Source organism: Rhipicephalus sanguineus, chromosome 4 (assembly GCF_013339695.2).
Source record: "Rhipicephalus sanguineus isolate Rsan-2018 chromosome 4, BIME_Rsan_1.4, whole genome shotgun sequence".
NCBI lineage: Eukaryota > Metazoa > Arthropoda > Arachnida > Ixodida > Ixodidae > Rhipicephalus > Rhipicephalus sanguineus.
In genome coordinates, this window is record NC_051179.1 from 191,108,264 (window position 1) to 191,125,806 (window position 17,543).

The window sequence follows — 17,543 nt, forward strand, 5'->3', positions numbered from 1 at the left end:
CATGATCCGTCGGCAACGCCATCCACTCGCGCGTTGCGTCGTCAAGCCCACCATTTCGCCGTCGTGACGACCTCCTGCACCGACGGAATTACAACGCCGACGGCCGCCAGTGGCTACTAGTGATACCCCGCAGTCTGCGTTTCTCAAATATGCGATGCCTTCCACTCTGACCCGCAATGCGCGCACTCTGGGTATCCCAAAACTTACCACCGCATTCGACAACGATACTTCTGGCGTGGATGTAACCGCTACGTGCAGAAGTTCGTTCGCTCCTGCCTCGATTTGCCAACGCCGAAAAACCTGCAACGCAACGTGTCGCCAGCAGGTCTACAACCATACCTTGCCCTAACCGTCGTTTGGGCGCGTGGGCATCGATTTGTATGGACCACTTCCTCTGACTTCGGCTGGTAACCGCTGGGGCCAATCGTCCGCTTTGACCATCTAACGCGATACGCCGAAACCGCCGCCCTCCCAGCGGCTACAGCGCGCGATGTTGCCTCCTTCCTACTACACAGATTCATACTGCGTCAACGGTCCAACCCCAAGAGCTTCTCAGCGATCGAGCCGTGTCTTCTTATCAGAAGTCGTGGAAGCCATTCTGAATGAGTGCCTGCGTTCCCGCAAAACTACTGCTTACCACCCGCAGACGAATGGCCTAACCGAACGCTTTAAACCGCACGCTCGGCGACATGCTGTCGATGTACGTCGCCGGCCGATCACACCAATGGGGATGCCATTCTGCCCTTCGTCACCATACGCCTATAATACCGCCCCTCAGGCACTACCGGTTTTTCACCCTTCTTCTTACTGTACGGGAAGGCACCCGTCGCACACCATCGACACGATACTTCCATACAAGCCGGATCCATCTGAGTGTGCGCCTATTTCTGACACAGCCAGGCTTGCTGAAGAGTGTCGCGAGCTTGCCAAGACATTTACGACGCAGGAACAAGAGCTGCAGAAGAGCATTCGCGGTGGCACCACCACTTCTGAGCCTACGTTTCCTCCCTGGAGCGCTCGTATGGCTCTCGGTCCCTACCACTGCAAGTGGCCTCTCTTCAAAACTGCTGCCGAAATACGAAGGCCCATACCGGGTCGTCGAGCGCACATCCCCGGTCAACTACTTGATCGAACCCATCGAACCGCTTCGGACATGCGCCGTCGAGGGCGCGACATAGTCAACGTGGAGCGCCTCAAGGCCTACTATGACCCACTCATAGTGACGAGCTGTTAGGTCGCCGGACGGCTCCCTTTTCGTACCCGGGGTAATTGTGGCGAAGCAATTCGTACTGTTTAACGGTTGCGTTCTCCAGCGGCTCCTAGTGGGTCGTCCTCTTTATAAACGCCGCTCGCTCTCGGAGCCCGTGCTCTTGCCCTGACTGTCGCCATAGCGAATTGTCGCCGAGTCCCGTCCAATAAACCGCTTAACAATATATATATATATATATATATATATATATCAGGAGACGAATTACAGCTCATGATTACTGAACTGGATACGGAATGTAGAAGAGTAGGTCTGAAAATTAATATGCATAAAACTAAAGCAATGTGGAACAATCTTGGCAGAGAACAGCGCTTTGCGATAGGGGGCGAGACACTAGAAGTTTTAAAAGAGTACGTCTACTTAGGACGGGTAGTAACCGCGGAGCCGAACCATGAGAGTGAAATAACTAGAACAATAAGGATGGGATGGGGCTCATTCGGCAAGCATTATCAAATCATGAATGGTAGTCTACGACTATCCCTCAAGAGGAAGGTATATATCAGCTGCATCTTACCGGTACGTACCTAAGGAGCAGAAACCTGGAGTCTTACAAAGAGGGTTCCACTTAAATTGAGGACGACGCAGCGAGCGATGGAAAGGAAAATGATAGGTGTAACCTTAAGAGACAGGAAGAGAGCAGAGTGGGACGGGGAACAAACGGGGGTTAAGGATATCATAGTGGAAATCAAGAAGAAGAAATGGATATGGGCCGGGCTCGTAGCACGTCGGCAGGATAACCGGTGGTCATTAAGGGTAACTGACTGGATTCCAAGAGATGGCAAACGCGTGAGGGGTAGACAGGAAATTAGGTGGGTAGATGAGATTAAGAAGTTTGTAGGTATAACTAACGTGGCAGCAGAAAGCACAGGACCGGGTTGATTGGCGGAACTTGGGAGAGGCCTTTGCCCTGCAGTGGGCTGATGATATATATATATATATATATATATATATATATATATATATATATATATATATATATATATATATATATATATATATATTATAAATACGTTTAATAGCGGGCACTCGGCGATGGTACACGACTGCGACAGTCAAGGCGGGGCGCCGACTCTGAGCGCGAGGAGCGTGGTGCTGTCCGAGAAGAGCGGAAGAGGACGACCCACTAGTAAGCCCTCGAGAGGGCGACCCATTACAAGCTCCTAACGCTTCGCTAGAATATATATATATATATATATATATATATATATATATATATATATATATATATATATATATATATATATATATAATCGCATTTTGCATTTTTTCAGGCTAGGTACATAAGGGATCTCTGCATCTGAGCAATTTTCTGAAGTGTTTGATTGCGATATTACACTTCCAGTTGTCAATTTCTTACCGTATTTTCGTTCAGGCCGCTATTTATTTGTACAGCAAGAATGGGGTGTTTGTAACTTTATGTCATGATATATAGATATTTGTAAAGGATTTTCTGTATTACGCCTTTTATGCAAAAACTTGTGGAATAAGGTTAGTTTACCTGGCATTGCTTTCTTTTCAGATGTTTACGCACGGTGTTCCCCTTTAGCGAGAGATGGTGTAATTTTTTTTTGCTTTCGTTTCCCTTGCGTCTTCTCGGTGTGCTCTGTCCATAATAAAGTGCTAGTGGAGGCTAATGAATTGTCGAATAAAGCGGTGTGCATATAGCTAGCATACCACTGGCGACCATCAGTAAAAAGCTGTTAGTGTGAAGCGGCCTCTGCGCGTATTTAAGCTGACTGCGCGTGCAATTTACTTTTTTTTATTACTCTTAATTCTTGCATGCGTGATGCTATTGCCCGGTCACTCGTGCGAATAAGCTTTTTTTCGTTCTTCGCTTGTGCGTGTCCGTTTTGCGCGTTTTTACTGCACGCACCAATGTTCCCGAGCATTATCACCGGAACTAGGCCATGGTCGGTGCCACTTGACACATGATTTTTTGCATTCTGTTGTTGCCCCATCACTAACACAACGCTTAAAGAAGAATAAGCTCCATTCCGCACCGCATTCTAAAAGTTAAGTAGACTGCAAGTGCCCTGTGTGGAAACTCGGCGCAAAAAACTACAGCGCGTAGCAGACGCCCCTCGCTATCCGCGCGCTTCCCTAGCGCGCAAAGCCCACAGGTCTGGCGCAGCAGCGGCGCGGCGCGGGAGTTCACCGCAAAAGGCCCACGCGGGAGCCGGCGCTTTGGACACTCCCCTTATTCTAGGTCACTCTAGCCACGAACGCAGATGCGCCATCTCAAAATACCGCGTCTTTTTGTGAGCCAACGTGATAACCAACATCGCAATCACGAGGGATGCAAGACGCCGCTCCACGGATAAAAAATAGAGCTGAACAAAAATTAACTCCTCGGAATTCCTTTGTGAGGCGCCACTTAAAGGGCACTCTCCCCCATGAACGCAAAGCAGGCGCTAACGCTAGCCGATGGGAGAAAGCGGGAAAGAACGAGAGGAGACGGTGGTGAACAGTCAGATGGGGAGCATCTGGCTGGCATTGAAAATAACAGAGCAGGCGCTGGTTTAGTGCAGTAGGCATACAGCGAGTTCTACTAGATTTGCTTTATCACGAAGAAACACATTTGCGTTTGTTTATGCGAAAGCGTTAGATGCCTCATCAAATGCCAAAACTGACCGTCGGTGTCCGCGGCGTCGGGCACAGCACGAGTGATGCAAAAAATCACCATGTGATGACGTCGCCATATGACGTCATCATGACATCACAGATCTCAAAACTTTGTGCCGCAATCGTGACTACACAAATTCTGGCGTGACATCTTGTGACGTAACGTCACATGATGCCGTCATCACATGACATCGTAGCTTGGTCAAAGGTGGGCCGATTACGGAGGCAGTGCAGCAGGTGAACCTGGAGGCAGTGCGAAACCACACTAGGTGCAGAAAAGATTCGGAGGGTGGCGGGGCAGGATCCGTAGTCTATAGAGAAAAAGAAGGTGCCTTTCGCCTTGCAATCGCCCTAGGTGAATGCACAAGGGACTCTGAGATTTTTTTAGAGCGCAGCTCTTAGGCGCCCGTTCCTGCGTTGAACGGTGTCGGCGGCGTCGTAACCGGCAGATCAAGCGAGGACGAAACACGGAGTGCAGCGGAGGATGAAACGCGGTGAAAAAGGGGAGAGCGCGAGGAGGGGGAAACGACAATGGCGAGACGGCAGGTTCCGCGGCGGCCACCCGCACGCGACAGTAGTGCGTGCCGTCGTGCAGTCGCCGATGACGTCATCACAAAGTTATGCGGCGAGAGCGTCCACCGATACCATGTGTGGTAATAAAGCGCTGCATGAATGCGCGCCCACACGCTGCCTTCCGGGCTCTCCTGGTTAGCGAGGAAGTCGCGCATCGACTTATCGCAAAGTCAAAACACCTCAACAGCTGCGCTTAGAATTGCATAGGCAGTATGGCAATCGTCGATGAATTTTTTTTTTTACGATGGTATTGTTTCGCAGTTTTCAGTACTAATTTGTCAAGGCATTGCTAACATGACTATCACCTGTATCTTTCTTGAGCTTTGTTGATTTGACCGTCTCGTGAATAATTTTACGAGGTCTGTAAAAAAAGTATCCGACCTTCTTTTTTTTTTGCGAACACCTGGTGGAAATGAAACAAGCGCGCTTGCATCAGCCGACCTTGAACCTTTGTGTGCATGCGCGACTTTTTTCCCGCCTGCCGATAGCGTCAGTCGCTGGGGTGCAGCGTTTGAGTGAGGTAGTGCGCAGGGCTCTCGTCGGTTTTTTTATTGCAAGGAAAATGACGGAACGACTGGAGCAGCGCTACTGCATCAAATTTTGCCAGAAACTGGGCGACAGCCAACTGGAAACCATTCGAAAGATTAAGACGGCTTTCGGTGACGGTGCTATGAGCAGCACACAGATTAGGCAGTGGTACAACTGCAGGAAAAGGGAGAGTTGGGGTGTTATGCAGGATGGCCCGAGTTTGGCGAAACTCGAGATCTTTCCGAGCTCTGGCGACACCCCCTTTTGAACGAGCTAACAGTACGAGAAGGTGAGATCCAATCCCTCAGCGCGCGCTCCATTCCATTGGTTACGATGGAACGCGGCTTGACGTCAAGCGCGGTCGAAATGGTTGGGTGGTGTCGTCAAACTAGAAGCACCTTCTTTCATTTGTTTGTCGTTCCATTGAGTGCAGAAGTGCACCCATGCAAGAAAAGTGGCAGAAAGCTCTACTAATTATATTCTTTATGTGTGCGCGGGCCATTTGAATTCATGTTCAAGCGTTTAATGTCTGCACTAAGTATCCTTTAGAATAATCAGCACCGTGGCCTCTTTAGATTAGTTCCGACCGAGCGCCTCGGCTAGAGCTAATCACCGAGGCCAGGTGTATAATCACCATGGTCGGCCTCTACATTCTAGCGCGTTGCTCGGCCGGCGCGCGCCCTCGTCGTTTTCTTCTTCATCGTCTACTCTCTCCCAGAGCTGGTGCGCACAGGCTGATTAGCTAATTGGCTGGGTGATATACCTAGCTAAGTCAGGACGTGCTATCACGAAGCTGATTAGGCCAAATCATGCTAAGGCCGAGCTAACTAAGCCACTTCTTACTAGAACCATGGTAATGAAGTCCTGCAAAGCTAAAAACAAGGTAATTAAAATCATGCTAATTAACACGACGCTAATTAGGAGCGTGTAATTAAAACCAAGATAATCAAGACCTTACTCACCGAGATTGTGTTAATTAGGATCGTGCTAATTACCTCTCTACTATTAAGGACCTTGCGAATAAACCTGAATAAATATTTCCATGGTAATTAAGATATCTATTAATGTTAATTAACATGAGCGCTAATCAGGAGCGTACTAATTAGGATTATGCTAATTACCCCTGTACTATCCAGGTCCTTGCCAATTAAAGCTGAGCAGTTAATGACACTGTAAATAATGCTAATTTACACGACGATAATTAGGAGTGTGTAATTAAACCAAGATAATCAAGACCTAGCTCACCGAGGTCTTGTTAATTAGGTTCGTACTAATTAGTAATATGCTAATTACCTCTGTGCTATTCAGGACTTTGCGAACTAATACTTGGGTAATTAATGTCGTGGTAATTAAAACATTAACAATTCAGAAAGCATTATTTCAATATCATGTTAGTTAAGACCTTCCTAATCAATAGCACCAATACTGAGACCAAACTGGCACGGTCATTACTCCGAAGCAGACCAAGCATCTGAGGAGACGAGCCACGTAAAAAGCTGGAAGAAGCTAGGGGATCACAAGCTCCCCCGATGGCCCCAGCCTTGCACAGGTAGTGCAAGCTGACAAAATTATTTTATATGCAAAGAAGCTGCTGAGCAGCGTCCACCGCATGAAACACTTGACAGGCACACCGGCACTATGACAGTCACGAATTGAACTGGGGCCTTTTCAGAATCAACGAGTTTGTGCCCGAGTTCGCGCGTCAGTCAATTCGATTGACAAACGCCCGCGGCGAAGAACGGGTCCGGGTCACCGCGTTTCCTCTTGCCGAGGAGCAGTGCTCACGCCGCAACGCCAGCGAGTGGCACGATTAATTCTATGAGCTTAATCGCACACACTATGCACACACGCACGAAGACCTGAAGGTTATATCATCACGTGGCTACGATGTCTCGCATTCAATTTCACCGCTTTCACGACGTACCACTCACAGCTATGAAGCAAGCGCCCCTGGTGGGATTTGCGGCCAGAAATGTTCCTATTTACTTGTTTGTGAAGACATTGTTTCTGCCGATTCGCTACTACAGAAAAATCTTCAGACGTGTAATGTAAGTGTAGCAGAAACCTGTCCATTTATTTAACTGTAATATTCCAGAGAAGCGAAACGAGCTGCACCAGAGTGCTGTGTGTGCGCCCTTGTTGCCTTGAAGAGTGGAAATTTCCATGCTGCAGGTGGAATGAAAGAATTTTCTGAAAGAGAACAAACGCCCACGAACACGGCCGTGGGAGGCGCGATGATCAGTTGGTAAAAGGATAGCGCGACAATCACGCTGACGTCGCTGCGCTGTCAAAATGTTGACTAAGTGGCGGCGCTGACGCGTTCGCACAGGGTGTTTCTTTGAAAACCGCCACAAATGCCGCACATGCGTTTGTGACGCCATTCTCGTTCTTGTAGCCGTTTTTATCAACGCTGCTATCGCGTGCTCCTCACTGTCTTCCTGTCATGAACATCGTAATGCAAGCTCGGAGCAAACTCGTGTGCCCGAGAAGCTCGGGCCATCCTGCATAGCACCCTTGGGCTAGTTGGTTGGGGTTCATATTGAACAGCGCAAAAAGCCAGACCCCAAGAAGTGTTGTGCAGTATCTTCTTTGTGTCTCGTTTTTTGCGCTGTTCAATATGACAGTGGTACAACTGGTTTAAGGACGGCGGCACATCGGTGGAGAGCGAGCCACGCTCCGGTGGGCTATTACCATGCCGAAATGACCAGGCCATTGCCGAAGTGAACGCTGTTGTGATGCGAGACTGTCCTGTGACTATCCGAGACATAGCAGAAGAGGTGGGCACCAGCACTCTTCCTGCAGATTCCATTATGACCGAACATTTGGCCGTGAAAAGAGTTGCGGCGAAATTCGTGCCGAAGCTTGCTCACGGTGGAGCAAAAGAAACTTCGAAGTCTCAGAGGACATGCTGGATTCCACAAACAGTGACCCCGACTTTATGAACACCATACTCACTGGTGACGAGTAGAACCTGGAAAACAAATCCCAGTCATCACAGTGGAAGCATTCCACGTCACAAAGACCAAAGAAGGCCCGCCAAGTGCGCAGCAATGTGAAAGTAATGCTGAGTGCTTTCTTTAACTCCCGCGGTGTGGTACACCACGAGTACGCACCAAAGGGTCAAACAATCACCAAAGAGTATTACAGAAATGTCCTCCGTCGCCTACGTGATGCTGTGCGGCGCAAGAGACAGGATTTGTGGTCAACAGGAAATTGGCGCATCCATCACGGAAAAAAAGATCTGCACGTTCCTCGCACTTGATTCAGACTTTCTCTGGTGAAAACCAGACTCCTGTAGTTCAACAGGCTCGTTACTCTCCTAATATGGCCCTCTGACTTCTGGCTGTTTCCCAAACTCAAGAGGCCATTGAAAGGAGCGCGATTTTAGACAAGAGAGGACATTCTGGCTGCAATGACAGCTGAGCTAAACTGCATTCCGGAAGAGGCCTCTTCTCGGAACGCTTCCAACAATGCCAGCACCGCTGAGAGAAGTGTGTGGAGTCCCATGGACACAACTTTGAGAGTGATAAGGTTTCCAACACTCTACTTAAGCCGGTCTTGTTTTCTTCGGCGAAAGGTCGGATACTTTTCTAACAGACCTCGTACTTTGTGTTACGTGCACGCTCCTTCGGATGAATACAAGCTGAGTTTCACACATGCTCAACTAGATTTGATAGCACTAAATTGATAGCTGTCATAAACATATCTTGTTTTTTGCGCTTTTTTTCAGACTGGTTTCTTGGAAACATGCTCGTAATCTTCACCGTAACGACAATCCTGCTTTTCCAGACCTGTCCAGTGATAACAGACTTCTTCGAGGTGAGTACTCCACAGCGGACACAGCTGCAGCTCTCGAGTTTCCTTTCTGCGACGCTAGTTCTTTTAATGTGTTCTGACATGTTTTACTCCTCCATAAGGCACGCTGTCTTCTGATTCAATATTCCAACGCATGGATCACCACGTTGATGACTGGCGTGTGGAGCGATTAGGGAGAGCGAGAAACGCACAACCGACACGGTTGGCATTAGGTATCGGAATGGCTTTATTTGGCAGTTCCCTCTCCCCGCTCCTGCCCTCGTAATTTTGTACTACGGTGAGGTACCACATCCTACGGGCGCATGGCTTCGGCTCAGGCTTTCCTTGTTATTAAGCAGTAAAAACGTGGCACAGCAACCTCGGTAATACCCGGCCGGCTGCATCGTTTTACTTTGTGCTCAGAAAAAAAGAGCTGAATGATTATGAGTGCTCACTATGTACTGGCACTTGCCTAATGTGTGTTATGTATCCTCTACTCTTATACGCAATGGTTGTTCACTGTTTTAAATGCGGAGAATTTCTTAGTCGCACCTGCGGCGTCGGCGGCGCCGTCCACACCCCCACTGCGCATGCTCGGCTCGTCTCATGCCGGCAGCAAGCCTCTCCCTCCCTCTCCGTCCCTCCCTCCCTCTCCCTCGAACGCGGGTGGTGTGTATATAAGCGGCGGAGCGCGCGTTCGGAATTCAGTCAAGGGCGTCTTGACTTGGCTTTCGCTTGACTTGACGCTTTGCTTGACTCGAGTAGATGCGATGGAAGAGACAGTACCTTCAATCAGCATCCCACAACTCGTTGAAGGCAACGTTACCCCACCCTCACCGTCGTGGGCGTCAACAACAGCAAGCAACGCAGAGACAAGGCTGCGAAGAGACGATGGAAGAGACAGTACCTTCAATCAGCATCCCACAACTCGTTGAAGGCAACGTTACCCCACCCTCACCGTCGTCGGCAAAAACAGTACGCAGGCAATGTCGGTGCAACATTGTGGTTGTGGTGCTGGCTATCTAATTTTACAAGCAATAAACAACGATACTCCAGAAGTACACTCCTACGATAAGGCTGATTAACATCGAGTTCCAGATGGCTCCGCTTTTATACGTCTAATAAGCACACGGCGCTATATTGAACGCAAGCGTTTGAAGCGACCCGGAGTGTCCTCTTCACTTCGCTGCATGGCCTCGCTGACCGAGGGATCCAGATTGTTCAAGTCGTACTAGGCCACGTGGTGTGATTACGACAAACATCATCCACATGTTGGTCTCGTGTAACAATTCACCACGCGAAGTTTGGCTTCAGGTTCCGGCATTTCGCCGGCTCCCAGAAATTTGTCCATGACCGAGGCATCCCAATTACGCTCTACTATACCACATACTTAACATTCATGCGATACCCCCACCACTCTGCGACGCATTTACTCGGGTTCCCCCGTGGGAAGATGCGGGCGACTTTTTTTCTCGTGCACTATGTTAGAACGCAACTTCATTTGCTGCTAACGTAGCTGTAGGTTTGCTTGAAGTGATTATTTTGTGTTAACCAAGTACTCATTTCCCTTATTTTTCTAACCGCTTTATATGATAATGTATTTTTGCATAATTCAAGAGTGCTAAGAAAGGTGCTAGTAATTGTTGACTCTTCATACTGTTTATTTCGCTATCTCCTTAATATTGTGGGGCAGAGGCCAAAAGAGAGTGGAGGAAGAAAATTCACCTTACTTACTTGCCAAAATTAGAAAGCCGTACGAGATCCTTATCACCCTGCCACCGCTGGCGGCCTAGAAAGGCCTCTTGGACCAGTCAGAGCAGGTAGTTAAAGAGACCCTGCAACGTGATCATCATGATCAGCGAATCGCTGCAGGTCGGTAGCCAAGGCTCCTGAGAACATGCGAGCCAAACATTATACCGAAGCAGGCGGCCTGGAATTTAAAATTAAATCGCAGAGTCATGTAGAAGTCCTTCCCTACCAATGTCACCGCGCCATACTCCCAATGTCCAGGGCCACCGGCTGATTTGAACATCGTGAGCCGCATAGTTACTGCGGCCGCCGCATGATGCTACCACGTGCCCGCGCTCATGATCACACAGGAAGTAAGCCGCGCGTTCGAAGAAAAGAAAGGTCTCAAGGTCATGACGCGCGGTGAAGGGGCGCATCTTCTTTCCTCCTTGTAATCCTCCTCCCTGCGTAGCTTCCAGCGCGCTCGCTGGTACGAGAGGAGAGAGAAAGCGCTTCAAACGTGGGACAAATCCCTGTAACTCCGCTCGTACTGGACGGATTGTAACACTTTTGCGGCAGTCTATCGTGAGGCAATAAGCTCTTTCAATGACGTCATTCGACGATTTCTTCGAAAAGTATTGCAGGGCCCCTTTAGGGTCACCGGTGTCCAAGAATAGGGACTTTTGCGTATTCGGTGGCAGAACCACCACTGCCAGTCAAGGAACGCACGAACGACACGAAGGCCAGAAGAAAAATCCACTTTATCCTTGTGAAACGCTTTTTGTGCGTTTCTTAGCCAATCGGGTTCCCGCTAAACAAAAAGAAAAGCGACGGTAGCGACGACGGACGCTCAGTCCCATGTGGAGCTTGAGACGGTTGGCGCACTGAATACACACACACACACACAACAGGACCCACCAACCCACTCTCTCCCACCTTCCCTGATTCTCTTTTTCGTTCCTCGATCAATCAATCAAATTTCCTCATTCATCCTAGAAACACTCTGAAATAAATGGCGCTCAGATCTTCAACCAGTTTATTCTTGCCACATGGCGTATATCTGCGTGTATACAGAGACAGACTGCAACGAACATGAGGAAAGTAACTAAACAGGGCAAATTAGAAAAAAGAACAGCAAGAGTTTTCGCCAACTTCGGAGAACCATTTTAATAGTTGGAACATTTCGCGGGATAGAATCCCGGCAGCGGCGGCCGCATTTTCGACGGTGGCGTAAATGCTAGAGGCCCGTGTGCACGGTAAAGAACCCTAGGTGGTCGCGATTTCCGGAGCTCTCCACTACGGCGTCCCTCATATTGATATGTTGGTTTTGGGACGTTAAATTCCAGCAATCATTATTCTAATAGTTGGGACATTGACAGCCGACACGACTTCAGCCTGAATTAGTTAAACAGAGTTAAACTGGCCGTAAACTTATACAGCCGTGTTTTTGTGTGATGATACATAGAGCACCCTTGATAGCTCTGACAATTTAAAGGAACCTGGACAGCAAAACTGATAGCTAGACATGTTTGTGATGTTGGACCTTCCTGTGTACTATGGCACCTCTTACTGATTATACGTGGCGAACGTTGCCTTTAGGATATTTTAATTTGGTTTCAAAGCAAGCAGGAGTGCTGATCTGTGACACCAGCACCTCGCGACATCTCCACTGGCATGACACGAATAAAGCGAGTATTGTCGACGTCACAGAAGATTCGCGGGGCGCACACACTACCACGACTGGCACCCGGCGAGGTCTATTGTTCCTCACCCCTCTTGCTAGGTTGTCGGGCTCCTCTCAAGGACGCTTTCGTGAGTGGACACGCGCTTAACAGGTTTAACTCATACCGAGACACCTCAATCTCTACCATGCGCGGGCCCCGATTTGAAAACTGCGATTTTAACGTCACCACAGCTTGAGTGCACGTGGTGGGTGGCGCTCCCTCGCATGAGGCGCTAGTTTCTTATCATTTTATGTGGGCGTTTCGAAGTGACGCTAAAATGGTCCCAATTAACTACGCTAGCACTAATTATACGATGCGTTAGAACGCTTACTATTCAATTTCGTGAATTTCGTGAAGCTATAAATTAGAGTAAAAAAATCACAAACGAAAATTTCGCTGTCAGGATGCGCCTTTCAATCTGTGTGTATCTAATTGTTTACAAATACACATACATTAGCAAAGCCCTAAGGGGACAGTACAACCAATTTTTATGGTACCTGTTTTCTCTAGTGCAGCGGAAGCCTATCTAATCACGGAATAGAAACGCGGGAAACACCGTGAAAGATTTATAATCAGAACTTTTTCATCTGCGGCGACTATGAAGGTCTTACAGACAACACACGGTACCAACAGTGGCCAGTGAGCATGGCAGCGGTTTGCTGCGCGTGCGTGCACTCCGCGTGCATGCGCCGCGGCTCGACATGTTACGCTAGCTGCCGCGAATGTAGCGCGGCTTCTCAGCGTCAACTCCTTTCTTTTTTTCTCCTAAGCAGCACAGAATAGAGCGGCGGCGGATAATAATACACATACTCTAATTTTGAGTCCTCAATCTGGTGCGCATGTACGCATCAGACTACGCACAGCAAAGTGAGCGAATCCATAATCGTGCTTCCAGGCTCTTTCAATAGGCTGCGCGACATATAGGTTTTTTCGTTGTTATCCCATTCATTGGTACGCCCTTGCCGTGAAACTGATTTTTTTATCATGTCTAAAGAGCCACCATTACAGCCGTTGAGTCTACCACTGCTTCACTCAGCGTTCGAAAGTTCCCGACCGGTGTAGGTGTAATGAAAAATAATCTTTCAACATCAACCTAAGATGGCAGATTACAAAAGTTCAGGGCAGCTTGTTTAGCCAGAGTGAAGGCCTTTGAGATAGGTAATCTATAGCGCCTGCATCTCTGGCGAGTTCTTAGCGGTGACCGTATGCTGACAAAGCAATTCCAAGTTTCGGATATCTCGGCTGGTTGCAGATTGCTACATGTTTCTCTGATGTTTCTTACACCCGTGTCTAAGCAGGCTTTAAAGGTAACTTTATTTTAGGCGCTTGCAAAAGTGCTTGAAAAGCGCACGCACGACCGTCTAGCTTATGTGGGAGATGCCAAAATAGTCTAAATGGCAGTTATCCTATCGAGACAACACTACACAAAGAACTCAGATGTTTATTTTAGGAAACGAGGGACAGCAATAAATTCTGAGCTATGCTTTGAATTATTGCCACGTGCGTTTCTTATTATCACTATTGCTGCATTCGGTTTTCGCCCATAGAGACTGTCAGCAACGCTCAGCGCAAACCGCGCCTCATTGTTCGAGAAGCTTCGCGATTATTGTAGATGGTTTTGTTAAGATTGCGCGCAAGACGCGAACACTCGAGCCTATTCTAGAGCTTGCGCGACAGCCAGTGATAACGCTGGAATATTCGACGGCACATGTATAAATGCCGACACGCTTCACCGCTTCTCAGTTTTTTCGACGACCGACGCCCTGTTCGCCGATATCAGTGTACAGCGTTTATTGCTGTAGCTTGAGTTTTCATTTCCCGGCCACAAGTTCAGCCAAATAAAGAGTTTCAGCCTGAACACGACGACTGCTGTATTCGTCGACGTCACGACCCCGTGACATCTGGTGGAGGTGCTGTTCGTCTATGTTCCGGACCCCCCGTCATGACGTGAACCCAGTCCACGTCGCGGAGAAGACATCGAAGCCAGCTACGACCACCGAGCTAGCCGTAGGCAACAAGGTCTACCACCGGAGTACGGGCCTCTACCTGACAAGACCGGGACCACCCCGACCATGCCCACCACATCAACGACGGCGACAGGACCCATGCCGCCTGCACATCTGCTGCTACATCAACCAAGGGAGCCACCTACCTTCCGCGGGTCACCACTCGAAGACCCGGAAAGTTGGCTTGAAAGGTACGACCGCGTCGCTTTTTTCAACAACTGGACTGATCCCGAGAAGCTACGGCACGTGTACTTCGCCTTAGAAGACGCTGCTCGAACATGGTTCGAGAACCGAGAGGCCACGCTCACAACCTGGGACCTTTTTCGCGCCGCCTTCCTGGACACCTTCACGAGCGTCCTCCGGATGGAAAGAGCCGAAACTCTGCTAGAGACTCGTGTACAGCTGCCGAACGAGAACATCGGCATGTACACTGAAGAAATAGTCCGCCTTTTTCGCCATGCTGACCCCGCTATTTCCGAGGACAAAAAGATCCACTTCCTAATGCGAGGAGTCAAGCAGGAACTGTTCCCCGGCCTTGTTGGTAACCCACCTAAGACAGTCGTGGAATTCGTCTCGGAGGCCACAACAATCGAAAAGGCGCTTGAAATTCGTACGAGGCTGTACAACCACCGGATTCCCAGAACGACCTATGGTGAGGTTCAAGCGCTGCAATCCGACGACCTGCAAGACACAATCAGAGCCATCGTGCGAGAGGAGCTGCGTAAGTTGTTGCCCTCCTCCCAGCCTCAAGCGAACCCGATCGCCCACGTCGTTCGCCAGGAAATCCAAAAATTTCTGGGAGCACCTGAACCAGCGCAGCCTGAGCCACATGCTATGAGGTACGCAGCCGCAGCCCGCCGTACCGTCCCCCCCCCTCACCGCCCACGTCAAGACGCTGCGCCGCCACAGCAGTTCCGCCGCCAGGCACCACCGCCGCCACCAGCGACGCAGTTCCCACAAGTGTGAGCCGTATCTGCACAAGATTCAGATTCTTGGGAGAAGCAGGGACACCACTGCTCGGGAGCTGTTGGAAGCTTTTCACATAAAAGCACGAGGTTTATTATGCATTAGTGACACTTCATTGTTCCTTTCGCAGGCAGAGAGCACGTTCTTGCATCGCAGGTTGTGATTAAGATGGTATCCGATTGTTGTGAGCCTGCCCTTTTGCGCATGTCTATACCTCTGTATTGCATTGCACAAAACGTTATCTGTTCGTTGTATGCCTCGCTTTCTGCGCATGTGTTTGCGTATATATATACTACTGCAGTAAATTTCGAATAAACAGTCGAAAGTTTGCGCTCCCCTTATCCCTCCCCTTGTGTTTTCTTTGCGCGAAATAGCCACTTCCATGGCTTCTGAAAGAACACCGACGTAATACCGCCCGCCAGCCGGCCTGCGATACACGCCGAGGAAGACCGACGTTTGGCGCGCCCCCGACCACCGCCCACTCTGCTACCATTGCGGAGAAGCTGGCCATACCTACCGCCGCTGCCAGTACCGACAGATAGGACCGCGTGGGTTCGCCGTCGACGCGCTGCGTCTAAGGCCCCTATACCTACGGAAAGGTACAGCTTTCTCTTGATCTACGCCGCTTCCTCCTCACCACGCCTCTGATAGGGCGACTGCGGTCACGTGGTAGCGCGCGCCTCTCGGCGCCATGTTGAACGCTCCGACGTGCCATTTGCTGTGTGTTCGCCCCATGTGAAGTGCACGAAGTTTGAAGCGTACGTGTGCGTCTCGCTCGTATTGTCGCGATGCCGGGTTGCTGTGCGTTTGGCTGCCATAACCGTGACACCCATGGGAAAAAGTTTTTTTGCATTCCGTGCGGAAAAGAAAATGAAGGTCGCCGGAAAATCTGGCTCCACAGAATCGGCCGAGCAAACTTCGAGCCGAGATCGGCGCGGCTTTGTGAGGTAAGTGCTCGTGCGTTTTTACTCTTGACAGGCGTCTTGCTTTGCCGTGTGAGATATGTGGTGTATTACTTACTCAATGTCACGCGAAATTTCGTGTTATTTGTCATGCACCAAGGCAGTCACTTTCTCGAGCAAGTGACTGTCTTGAACACCAGATGGTCGAAATTTTCGGAGGCCTCCACTAAGGCGTGCCTCCTGATCATATCACGGTTTTGGCACGCAAAACCCCACATATTAATAACTCTGAAAGAACGAATGTCGTGCACTAGAACACTAGGTTGTGTTCCACATATTCTACTAACCTTTCACTGTGATGTGCGGATGGAAGGGCGAAGACGGAGCGAGCGTCGGAATGAAAGTGCGATAGCAAAAAAAACAAAAAAAAAGAACCTAGCGCGCAGGATTTATCGAAAGCAGTGCATTTGCGTGCAGCTCCTCCATTATATTGTCTAATTTGGCGAACCACTTCTGTGTGACAGTCAGAACTTTTTGCAAATTCGGAATATGAGCGGGGCTTTAGTTCAGCGGACCGCGGCTCATCGGCCGGCGTGTCATCATGAATTATCGCGTCACAGATTTAGCGCATAAGTTTCAACACGCTGCGGTAGTTGCAGCAGATGCCTGTTTGACGCGCAGTAGATCAAAGCAATAAATTTAAAATTTCAATCAAAGCGCAGCCATGCGGTTATTTTAATAAACGTTCATTCATGTTTAGAACGTTCTCCGACGCTTATGGTGTTTTGCTGCTGTGATAAGATTTCCACCTAACTTGAGTAAAGTGCGCTGGGGGGCTAGTTGGTATGACATAGAATGGTAAAAAACTGCGCGGTTTACGGAACACAAGAAGAAAACAGATGGTTTAATAACTTCATTTATTGTCAGTTAACATATAAGCGTCATGCATACGACAAAAGGTGCAAGCTGCTCCGCACAGGCCGAACATCCCTGAACGGCGTACTGCGCGCACACGTCATTGGGCAGGCAAAGGAGATAAGAATGATACATGTGGCTTTACGAGCCAAAACCACGATATGATTATGAGGCACACCGTAGTGTAGGGCTCCGGAAATGAAATTTTGACCATCTGGTGTTGTTTAACGTGCACTGACATCGCACAGTACGCGGGCCTCTAGCATTTCACCTCTATCGAATTGCGACCGCCGCGGCCGGGACCGAACACGCGACCTTCGGGTCAGCAGGCGAGCGCCGAAACCGCTACATCACCGCGGCGGGCAGGCCAAGGAGAAGTAACATATGTGAAATGTCATGAAATTTTGATCGAGCACCTTCATGGGAATTGCAGGCATTGCTGCAGTTATATATGATAGAGATAGTTTATACGCACGGGAACTATTCCTTCCCAAAGGGCGTGGCTTGACATCACAGC

The 17,543-nt window shown here is 49.2% G+C and overlaps 1 protein-coding gene across 1 annotated transcript in view; it reads left to right on the forward strand.

Moving 5' to 3' along the window:
• The window catches only part of LOC119390976 (polyamine-transporting ATPase 13A3-like), a 585,099-nt gene that overhangs the window by 408,167 nt on the left and 159,389 nt on the right, over positions 1-17,543 (forward strand). The window contains exon 20 of the mRNA XM_037658686.2: positions 8,721-8,809. Coding sequence (XP_037514614.2) covers positions 8,721-8,809 — 89 coding nt within the window. The remainder of the gene's footprint in view (positions 1-8,720; positions 8,810-17,543) is intronic.